Genomic DNA, 11,861 nt, shown 5'->3' with positions numbered 1-11,861 from the left:
AATTTCATGGACCATTACATATAGTCATTTATTAGTAATTCTTAACATTTATGGGGACAATATTATCTGGATTATCACAGTTATACTGCACTCAGAGTTTCAGAATAAAGAAATTCCAGATCCAGACGATCTAAAATGTATGTACAAACATTTATAAAAAAAAAAGTTTTAACACTTTTATTTAGAGGAGGAAGTAAATACACAGAACAAATAACATAGAACAAAGTTTTTTTAAATGTCATGCATGTATAGTTTTTTTAAATATAAATAAAACATTGAGTATAAAGTATCAACTGTATGAATCATTTTCATTGCCTTCAAAATGTCAAAAGTTGAAACAAAACATTTGTCTAACCTAAACAACATTGTTTTTTCTTAATGTTAAAATAAAATTAATTGAGGTCCCCAAATAAAAACTTAATAAACATTCTCATATAAAATGTCTCTCAAATATTGCATTAGAAGTAACATTTGCTTTTGAACACCTTAAAAATGTATAAAAAATAACAGAGTAAAACTGTGCTGTATCAACAGTCTGGACTTTGATTTATTATACAGTACATAGAATGGAACTAGATGAAAAAATCAAAATTTTATATTGAGGACCAATTTTGCATAAAAGTATATGTATTTACAGGGAGAGTAATGTACAACATCAACATTTAGGTCATAGGCAGTATAACAAAGTAGAATAGCGCCATAATAGCAGCACTTATGAGACCAGAAATTGGCACAGTCACAAACCAAGCAATAAAAATATTCCGAAACAAATGCCAATCAACGGCTTTCCTGGAGCGAAGCCAGCCAACAGACACCACTGATCCAACCTTGCATGGACACACACAAACAAAGATGATAATGTAAGCTTGGTCTTACAGATAAAAGAAAGCAAATACAATTTAATCTAACAGTAAGCGACCCACCTTGCAATGAGTTGTGCTGACTGGTAGTCCAATGTTGGAAGCAACAACCACAGTTACAGCAGAGGCAAGCTCAATACTAAACCCACTGTGAGAGAAACATTATGATTAGTATAATTACTGTAAACATCTTTTGTGCCTCTTGAAGAGAAAAGTACCGTGCTACTTTTAAAACGTCATAATACCAAAGCCAGTAAAAGACAAATATTCTACGTAAAAGAGAAAATTACTGCTATGATGCTTGAGGGAAATTCCATGGGACTAAAAGTGTTGATAAACTGTTTGTTTACATTGCCTGTCCAATAAAGATAATAATATGGGAACCTGGCCATTAAGTCCCGTGAGAACTACAGTGATACATCTGAACTATAGTGCATGATCCCACACACAAACCCTCTTATCAGTTCTTTCTCAGAACATCTGGGCATGACCTGCTTGTTACCTGGAGGGAGTGATGGGTGTCAGATCCTTGCCCATGGTTTGTATGACCCTACGACCCCAAATCCAGAGGCCTGCGCAGATGCCCACTCCACCATACAGGAGCAACCATAGCGGTGTGGGAACATTGGGTGATACAGAAGCATGTTCATAAATGAGCCAGAGAGCAACAAGAGGGCCAATCGCATTACTGTAAGGAAGAATGATGAGATTATATTTCAAAGACATGCTGTTTTTATTATAAAGCAATGTGAGAAAAGGGTAGTTGGATTTGTTGCATTGCATTTCATAGTATAGAAATATGTCCCAGTACTAAATTCGTCATTTTGTATATAGCTTGCAATAGTAGATTTAACTCCAAAATCATCACAACTAGAACCTCAATTTCATTTATAATTACATTGTGAGATAAATTTAAAGGGACACTACACTTTTTTCCAAAAGAGGCTTATTTTCCAGGTCTTCTAGAGTTAAACATCTAATGCTACATACACACCAAATGTGGGTCATAGCGTTACTCGCGCTAGATTATTTGTGGGATTTAACTTCGTGTCATGCGAATTTTTTGCTCGAGTTGAATATTTTCAACTTGAGCGAAGACGCGTTTAAGGCGAATAGCGCATGTTTTCGTGGTAAACGCGCCACCCATATCACGTCATTCGCATTGCCCCATGCTAGGATGCGTCTGATCGCGTCTTTGCATTGACTTTGTATGTAATCTACTCCCGCAAACCGTTGAACTCGCTTCTGGTGTAAACCCACGGTAAGTTTTACCGTTTTGGGATTCATTCAGCCGATCTCCAGGTCTGACCGCACCACCCCTAGCACAGCCCAGCACAATCCATTGAATCTGACAAGACCATTAGCATTGCGCCCAAAAATGACCCAAGAGTTTCGATATTTTTCCCATTTAAAACTTGACTCTTCTGTAGTGACATTGTGTACTAAGACCGGCAGAAAGGTTGCGACTTTCTAGGCCAATTTGGCTAGGAACATACTCTCATTCTGGTGTAATAATCAAAAACTTTTCTGCCTTAGGGTGCAACAGACGCAATGATATAATGCAGTGCCCGAAAATAGTCCCCTGCTATTAAAAAGTTACCAAGGGGACTATTTTCAGGCACTGCGCAATATCTCTTTGGTTATTTTTGAGCGCGATGCTAATGGTCTAATCAGATTCAATAGATTATGCTAAGCTATGCTAAAAATGGGCTGAATGGATTCCAAAACGGCAAAACTCAAATGTTTAACTCTAGTGGAGCTGGAAAACAAGCCTCTTTTCAAAAAAAGTGGAGTGTCCCTTTAAATATATAACTTGATTTTTTCACTTTGCATGAAGACTTGCATGTGGATTTGCTATTAATGTTTATGATAAAGTTGTCCTGGAAATTGTTGTGTGGTTTGTACAAAGTCAGTGATCCTTTTGGTGAACTTTTAGGACCGTGCACATTGAAATCTATGTAATACCTGACGTCATTTCCACCATGAGCAAATGATCCAAAGCAGGCTGTGAGAATCTGCAGGAACTGGAAGAGCGTGGACACCTCTGGTCTGTCTATCTCAAGCTCATCTATCTCCTCTTCCAGTGGTTCTCCTCCGACAACCGCATTTTCCATCTCCACTGCTGCAGCTCCATCACTCACACCAACCTCTTCATCAGACACAGCGGTACAGTAACTGTTGTAACTGTTATAGCTGTCGTACCGCGTACGCTTTTTCTCTCCATCCAGTCCGGATCTGCTTCCTTCACCGTCTTTCAGTGACCCGTGTATTCCATAGATGGCCATTGTGTAAGAAGTGTAACTGTTGTTGCGGCGCATCGGCTTGTCTCCGGGCTCTCCCATACATTCACCGACCTTGGCCATGTGGAGTTTGTGAAGCAGATCCTTGTAGATTCCAGCGTCTTTGTGTACGGTGTAAAACTGGCTTCCGCCCAAATCTGGTAGAGGCATTCCAGCATTGCCATTCAAAACTAAAGGATGAGCAAAAAAATGTACAGTAAGCTACAGTATAATGCATGTGGCAATGGCTACACCTGACAGACACTGCAACATTGACAATTAATGACTTTAATAAATTAACATGGATTAACAAAAACTAATAATTTAGCCAAAAAATACATTTCGGTCATTTACTCACCCTCATTCCCCTTTGCTAGTTTAAATTTTGGTACACTATTTCTTTAACAATGACAACTTATACATAGCATCTTCAACTACTTGCACTATGAACTTTGTGTGTATCACATTAATTGACTCACCATGGGTGCTATCCAGATCTTTAGTTTCAAAATCTTTGCTGTCCAGATCAGTTTCAGCCGAGCCTCCGATGTCAAAGGCCACCTTGTTCCTGTCAGCAGGGGGAGACTGGGGAACAGGAGAGTAGCTTCGGGCTGGCGTGTCCATTGGGCCATTTGAGACTGCTTTCTTGTCAACCAATGCAGTCCCACTAGTGTCGGCTAAATTTTGATCTGGTAGGGGGGAAACACATTATACAAAAGTATTTGTCACTACTATCACCCAAACTCCATGCAAATGTTTATTGTAACATTTTATAACATCATGGTGCTATGTGCTGTTTTGAGATAATTATGTATGATTAATGATGTAATGTAATAAACAGTTATAAAGGCAACATGCTGATATTTACTTTTTATCTTCTTTCTTAACTGTGGACACACAATGAACCAGACCACCAAAGCAGTTAGCAGGGCACAACCCAGTGAGATCAGTAGAGTGCCCCACCATGGTACTTTATCGAATCCTAACACTGTAAAAATAAAAGCAAAAAGGAAAAGGGACATTTTTAGTGTTGTATAAATAGTCCTACATCTTTAAGCTTGGGCTTCAGGTACCACTTTTGTAACTGAATGTAAAGATTTTCCATTTATGTAAATAAGCCAATTATCATTAGGATAACTCAAGTTGATCAAGTTAAAATAAAAATAAATAAAGAGAAGTAAACCAATAATAGACAACAAAAATGGACAACATTCAGCATTTCTTTTATTTAGACAGAACAGGATCGGTAAAGGACCTCAGAGACGGGAATCAAACTTGGGTCACCGTGAGTACACTGGTGCTATATCGTTACACTAACTACAGGGCTATTGGTACACATTCAGGATTTCTAAACAATGACAGTTTCTCGATCAAAATGAATTTTGTATTTGAGCCAAATATATACAGAGAGATAAGCAAAAAGTTGCACAATTTTGCTGCGTTGGTTGAACAAGATTGAATTAACTGCCTTTCCAACCAAAGCTCCTTTCATCATTACACTGTATACCTAATTTAATTTTCAATTCCCTTGAAAGAGAAGACCCACCTCCCTTAACCGTATCAGCCATGCTTATGTGCATGACACAGCAGATAACCAGGAAGCAGGTGGCCCTGCAGTCCACTGATTAGTGTACACTACAAACTCTAGAACAGCTTTTATTATCTTTAGTACATCATGCTCCCCTGAACTTGCTCAAAAGCGTGAACTCGTTGAACTTGGGCCAAAATCCAATTTTATAATATTATTATCAAACCAGCAAGAAACTGTACATAGATGTAGACTTTTTAATATTGCCGCCACACAATGTACTATATTTATTAGCATGTATACGTAGTCAAACCTACAGCTGAGTTATGAATAAATGTAAAAATCTGAATGAGGAGACCATGCTTAAGTGTTAACATTACATGGGAAATTAAAACATTAGTAAAATCTGTGACATAACACTTCATATGACTAATAAACAGTGTGTCAGCCTTAAAGGGATACTTCAGCCAAATATCAAAATTAACTCACCCTCAAGCAATCCGAGATACATATGCCCATCATCTTTCAGACGAGTACACTTGGAGTCACTTCAGCAAATGTCCCCGCCCCTCCAAGCCCACAATGGCAGAAAAAAGGGACCAGGGAACAACTCTTGACCCTAAATCCCAAAAACGTGCATCCATCCCCTACATAGGTAATCCACACGGCTCCAAAGGGATAATAAAGGTCTTCTGCGGGTAATCGATGCGATTGCGTATGAAAAATATTAGGGATGCACGATATATCGGCCAACATATTGTTATCAGCCGATAACTGCTTATTTTTAATATTATCGGTAAATGAAAAGCCGATAAATGATGGATTATTTTGGTTTGTTGAACCACTTCACTTGCTCATTGCTGGCCATGTGGAGTTTTGATTGGTGCTTTCTGTGACATAGCACGAAGATGACACGTGTTGCGGGCTTAAGAAGAGTATGCTAGTCTAGCGCAAAGACAAGATGTCCGCGGTCTGGGAGTTTTTCATTGTGAAAATAATATGAATATTTATCGGCCTATATATATATCGGTTATCGGTCCCCAAATATAATGAGTTATCGGTTATCGGCCAAAATTCCCATATCGGTGCATCCCTAAAAAATATCCATATTTCAAATGATATAAACTGTAATAACTAGCTTCCGGTAAAGTTTTAGCATAGTAAGCGCTTGTTGCCATGGGTATGTTGCATAGTGACTCTATTGAATTGCGTAAGATGGCGTTGTTACCGGAAGCTAGTTATTATAGTTCATAAAAATTAAAATCTGGATTTTTTTAAAATATCACATTGATTATCAGCAAAAGACCTTTATACACCCCTTGTGTGGATTATTTCTGTGAAAGATGGAAGCACTTTTTTGGGCTTCAACGTCACAAGTTGTTCCCTGATCCATGTTTTCCCCCACCATAAGTCTGGAAAAGCAAGGACATTCACTAAAACAACTCCAAATGTGATTGTCTGCAAGATGATGGGTGAGTAAATCATGGGGTAATTTTGATATTTGGCTGGAGTATCCCTCTAATGTGTGTTTGGCAATGTAAAAATTGTTAATAAATGGCAGATGTATTGAGCTTTGGGTATGTCTTCATCTTGCAAACCTATATAGTTAGTTTTTTTATAAAAAGCCTGTGGTATAGCCCTATTTAGCTAGTTAAAAAACATGTTTATGTACAAAGTGATTGTCATCTTACTTGGTGCGCCGGTAAACATGATGGAGAACAGATTGATTCCCATGGTAACAGCATAAAATACTGGTAAGGCTCTTAAACCATTTGGAACTGGATCCTCCTACAACCCATGGAAAAAGCAGTATTTTATTTATACAAGAGCCACTGTGGCTTTATGTAACAGCTGAAGGTCTGTTTGCTCTTTACCTTATTCAAGATGAACTTGCGCACAAAGTAGAAAAGAATGGCAGACATGAAACCAGACAGAAGCGGTGAGAGAAACCAAGATGCAACTGGAATAGACATGTAAAACATCATGTAGACTTTAGTTTAATATATAACACAAATATGCATTATATATTGTAGATATATAATATGATATATAAAGCACACAGTCACTAGCCAATACTGATCAGCAATACACAATAATATAACAATAATATTTTATAGGGGTGCTTTGTATTAACAAACATCTCAGAGGTCACCGGGGATATTAGGCTCATTTCCTGTGTGTATGGTCCAAACTGTTCTGTTCCCTAAATAGTTCTCATTTAGGTCATGTGAAAAAAATGATAACAGACAAGATCTACACTTAATCATGCAGGGTTGCGTACTATTTCTGGGGTCACAAATTCTAACTGTACATGTGAGAAAATGACATCCTTTTTTCATGCCCTGACTTACTCTTCCGGAAAAAATCTAAATATAATCTTATGATGGATGCTTGCGCAAAATCATGAAAAAAATGCTTAACAGTTTCACATACCGATACGAAGCAACTCCAACCATTTAACACCCTGATGACCCCTGGCGACCATTGAAAAGCCGATTGTGGCGCCTACGATGCAATGCGTTCCAGAGATGGGGAGTTTTAAAAATGAAGCTACGAGCTGCCAAACAGCAGATCCTGTAAGACAAAAACAGATAAATGATTGTGAGATGACAATCACAAGTAACAGCAATATGCTAAAACTGCACTTAGGTGACATTTTGCAATTTTAATCCTCTTGTGACTCTTGATTAGACTTCTCATCTTCAAAAATGTGGACCAAAAGTGTGTATACATAAGTTATATCAAGTACATACTTACCAAACATGGCGCTGATGGAGCCAGCCATCAGCACAGCCTCTGAGCCATTGTACATCTGAACGTCGATGATGCCTGACCGAATGGTCTCACTGACCTTGGCCCCCAAAAGCATGGCGCCCACTGTCTCAAAGATGGTGGCCAAGACGCATGCCTGGCGCAGAGTCACCACCCCAGATCCCACTGCTGTACCAAATGAGTTGGCCACGTCGTTGGCGCCCACAGAGAAGGCCAGGATGAAAGCAATGACGAAGCCCAGCACGAGCAACCAGAGGTGATCAGACATGTCCGTCTGTGTAGCCACTGTCAGCATGGTAAAAGTTGCTAGGGATGCTAGTGTAGTGGACTCCATTACTTAAGCGTAACTGTATTGCTTTCACTTCGAAATTTGTTAAGCAATACAAACAATGGGAATTAATGAGGTATTTATGCTTAATAAATAATTATAAAAAGTAATTCTCTTTTAAAATAAAGGAAACAAAAATCTTACAATATATACCCTGTCTATATCTCTACCTGTGGTCAAATGAATTTGAAAGTACAACTGTTAGCTACATATACTAACATCTGTCAGGGCTTTGCATTGGCTGTGGGTGGCTAGACAGAGATCCATTGTGGACTAGATCTTAGTGGAGATGGATGGTACATTCTGGAAAGGAAAGAACCATTTGATGTTTTAGAGGCTTCAGGCACTGACTATATAAAGTACAAAACAAAAACACACTCTTAAATTAAAACCAGACGTCTCTATATGGGCTTTCATTTTGTTATGTTTTGGGAAAGGCAGATAAACTATTTTTGGGTGCAAAATAGCTAAATGGCCTGACAGTCCACACAACCAAATGCGTAAATAAACCATGATATGGAAATTGGTTATATAGTAAAGCATTTAATAACTTTATTAAATTTAGAATTGATCATTTTTAATGTACATAAAATCATAGGCACTATTAAATAATGTCTACAATGAGAATATACTCTAGTATACTTTAGTATTTATAATATAATAATAATATAGTCATTGAATTTGGAACACTTTGTTCACGTAAAGTATAATAAATAAATCAACTTTTAAAACAGTTTAGTACCCTTTAACATTTGCTATGGTATGGTTCAAAAACACTATACTATCAATTTTACTACAGTTTACTATAGTAAATATGAAACTATACTACAGTATTTTTCACGTGAGTAGAAAACTGCAATAATTTTGCTAAAATCAATAACACAATACATTAACATGATATTAAATATTGACATTAAACATTTATGTATATAATGTTGCAGTTCTGTCTTGGTCATGAGTAGGGCTGGGTATCGATTCACATGTTCCAGAACGATTCAACTTCGATTCACAAGCTATCAAATCGATTCGATTTCGATTCTCGATTCAATTTTCGATTCCGGATCTCGGGTCAGTTTTTATACTCGATTCTCGATTCGACTCAATGAATATAGATTTAATACAAATACTATATTAATAAAAAATAGCAGTGAACAGAAGTTTACAAGTGTGTAATTAATAAATTAATAGTGCTTCTATCAACCTAGAAAATGTGAAAAAGATCAACCCAGCAGTGGCGGATCGTGACTGCTCATCCGAGGGGCGCAAATTCAAAATAAGTGTTCGAAGTGTCATGTGTGTTGCTTATGTTTTCAAAATATGTGTTCTGCACGCTGAGTGATTCCATGCGCATCCCATGTCTTGTCAAAATAATTGCTTGCTGCACACACGTCAAAACCATTTATGATAAAAGAGAGGCTCACGTTCACAAAATACACGCAAGACACTCCCTTAACAGTAAACTCTGATTACACATGAGCTTATGCAAGTACCTGGCACACGCGAACGTCTCTTTTATCATAAACCCTTTAGAGCAGCAGGCACTTAATTTTAACAAGACACGTGATGCACACAGGATGTCCCAACGCACAGAACACATATTTTGAAATTACGAACCACGTACATGACGGGCTACATACATGTTGTGACGAACTTCACATCGAGCGCCCTCGAAAAAAGAAGTCACCGGCCGCCACTGCAACCCAGTAACTTAAAGGAACAGTATGTAGGATTGTGGCTAAAACTGGTACTGCAATCACACAGCTGGTGGCAAATACACAAAATGACAACATAAACATCAGTTGAGGGATACAACTCCACTTTTTAAATGAAAATATACTGTTGTCAGTGATATAAGTATTTGAAATGAAAATGATTTCTTAATGTCTAGTGACATATCAGGGCCATTTTATGATTAATTGATACACATTTCTTACATACTGTTCCTTGAAATTTGGCTCCCCTTGTGATGTCAGGAGAGAGTATTAGCATAGTGTACGCACTTTTCTTAGTGGCATATGACAAATTCGGAGGGCGGGGGCACAGAGCAGCAGCAGAGCAACCTCCGTAAGTTGCGTAAAGCTCTGATCTTGAATGCGGACGCGACTAAGATGGCGGCGCTACCGGAAGGTAGTTATTTTTGTTAATAACGTTTTAAATATGGATATTTCTACAACAACACAGCGCAGATTACCCTCAGAAGACCTTTGTTTATCATCCTGGAGCCGTTTGGATTTATTTTGTGAAGGATGGATGCACTTTTTTTGGACTTAAAGGTCGTGGACCCCGTAACTTCACATTTAATTAACTGAAAGATCTAAAACATTTTCTAAAATATCCGAAAATGTGTTTGTCTGAAAAATGATGGACATATGCAACTCGGACAGCTTGGGGGTGAGTAAATCATGGGTTTAATATCATTTTTGGCCGAACTATCCCTTTAATATGCACTATCCAACCAGGGCACTGCTATTTGCACATTTAGTGCAGAGATCAGCTCATTTGCATTTAAAAGGACACCCACAACGGTAGGGCTGTGTTGAAAAAATCAATTCACCAATTCTTAATCGATTTTCAAGTAAATTTTTAAAGATCGATCCGTAACTCAAAGGATCGATTTAATAATCAATAACTTAAACTTGCTGCGTCATTGAATTCACGCATGCGTGGAAGGACATTAAAACAACGAACATGGCGGTCAGTAACGTTAAGCAAGCTGCAAGCGGTTGTTTTGAAAACTGTAATTCAGTTAACAGCTGGAAAAAAATGCTTTTTTCAAAAACACTTATCTAAATCTCGAAGATCGAATCGGATCGAATCGAATAATGATAATTGATTCAAGATCTTGAGATTCGGAATCGAATCGATTCTTGAAATTTGAATCGAAACCCAGCACTACACAACGGCACATTTTTGTCTACAAAGTGGCAATTTTAACATGTTATAATAAATTATCTATATGGTATTTTGAGCTAAAACTTCACATGCGTACTCCACCAATGATTTATTTTACATCTTAAAAAAGTCTTGTGACATGGCCCCTTTAATAATGGCCATTAAGCTTGAAATGTCACTACAAGCCGGAAAATACTTTTAATATTGCGATGCCAACTTTTTAACACAGATTACATAAGTGTCTAGACATCATGGAGGCTATTCCAATGTACACATTTACAGCTCCATACAAACACAATTGAACCACTGGTTAAATAAACTGGCTATGAATGACTTGTACCTACCTACGCTATAAACCGTTATGATTTTCCAAAAACATTTGAAGTTCAACAAAGTCTTCGCAGTGCGTCCTACATTATATCATAAATTAAAACATTTAAATGTCATTGGAAAGAAACGAAATGTTTGTGTAAATGTTTAGTTTCCAAACTACACAGATATAACTTAAAGCTGTGTAACTAACGTTAAAAGATACACAAACATTTCGTTTCTCCTCAATGAAACGTCAAATAACGCACGTGTCCCTCACACTCGACCTGGCCTAACGATGCCTCGAGTATGCTAACGTTACAGTGTCAGGTGGTGACGAACAATCCAACAGATTTAGCTGATCTTTCCTTTATATTTGAGTAAACATTGTCACGTTTTCCAAATAAAGACATACATACAGGTACTTGCATTGAATACTCACCAAATGCGTCTTTAGCGACTTTTGTCCTTTTCCATGTGCTGCCAATAAACAAAAATCAACGAACTCTGGTTATATTCTCTTCAGTGCTCTACTGTTTATTTCTTACTTTCTAAATCCAAAATTCAACTTGTAGGCTATATCTGCCCTGCCTGTTATATACTGTATTATTACTAGAGGAGGAGGGGAGAGTGAACCACACCCCCATAGCGGATCACGAGACTGAGGCAAAAAACTTTTAATGTTTAAGCCAAGTTTATACGAAAGAAGCTTTACGTGCACTCTCATATTCACACATGCACCTGTTCTGTCTGACTTATGAAACGTGACCATATCCTGTTCAGGTAAAATATTAAAGTAATAACCTATAATAAAGCAGTCAATTTTTGGATTATTGTATTAGACTGTAAAATCAAAGTATTTTTATTGTATTTTTATTTATATTATTAATTTT

The 11,861-nt window shown here is 37.5% G+C and overlaps 1 protein-coding gene across 1 annotated transcript; it reads right to left on the bottom strand.

The window, feature by feature from the left end:
* Nucleotides 1–262: 262 nt before the first annotated feature.
* Nucleotides 263–11,564, bottom strand: slc20a1a (solute carrier family 20 member 1a). The gene is made up of 11 exons (XM_055168717.2): nucleotides 11,411–11,564; nucleotides 7,425–8,070; nucleotides 7,101–7,241; nucleotides 6,542–6,627; nucleotides 6,359–6,455; nucleotides 4,008–4,127; nucleotides 3,619–3,828; nucleotides 2,826–3,330; nucleotides 1,363–1,548; nucleotides 924–1,008; nucleotides 263–827 (listed from the first exon to the last, which is right to left on the bottom strand). Exons 2-11 carry the CDS (start codon nucleotides 7,771–7,773, stop codon nucleotides 663–665), a joined length of 1,944 nt encoding a protein of 647 aa, XP_055024692.1. The 5' UTR covers nucleotides 7,774–8,070; nucleotides 11,411–11,564; the 3' UTR covers nucleotides 263–662.
* Between the last annotated feature and the right edge of the window lie 297 nt (nucleotides 11,565–11,861).

This window comes from Misgurnus anguillicaudatus, chromosome 5, assembly GCF_027580225.2.
Source record: "Misgurnus anguillicaudatus chromosome 5, ASM2758022v2, whole genome shotgun sequence".
Classification (NCBI taxonomy): Eukaryota; Metazoa; Chordata; class Actinopteri; order Cypriniformes; family Cobitidae; genus Misgurnus; species Misgurnus anguillicaudatus.
This window is presented reverse-complemented; position numbering and strand designations above follow the sequence as displayed.

Excerpts from the sequence above, each read along its gene's own strand:
- slc20a1a (XM_055168717.2), bottom strand. The coding sequence starts at position 7,773 with ATGGAGTCCACTACACTAGCATCCCTAGCAACTTTTACCATGCTGACA. Across the intron at positions 7,242-7,424 it reads CTCCATCAGCGCCATGTTTG|GATCTGCTGTTTGGCAGCTC; the intron begins GTAAGTATGTAC and ends TTTGTCTTACAG. Across the intron at positions 3,331-3,618 it reads AGATCTGGATAGCACCCATG|TTTTGAATGGCAATGCTGGA; the intron begins GTGAGTCAATTA and ends CTCATCCTTTAG.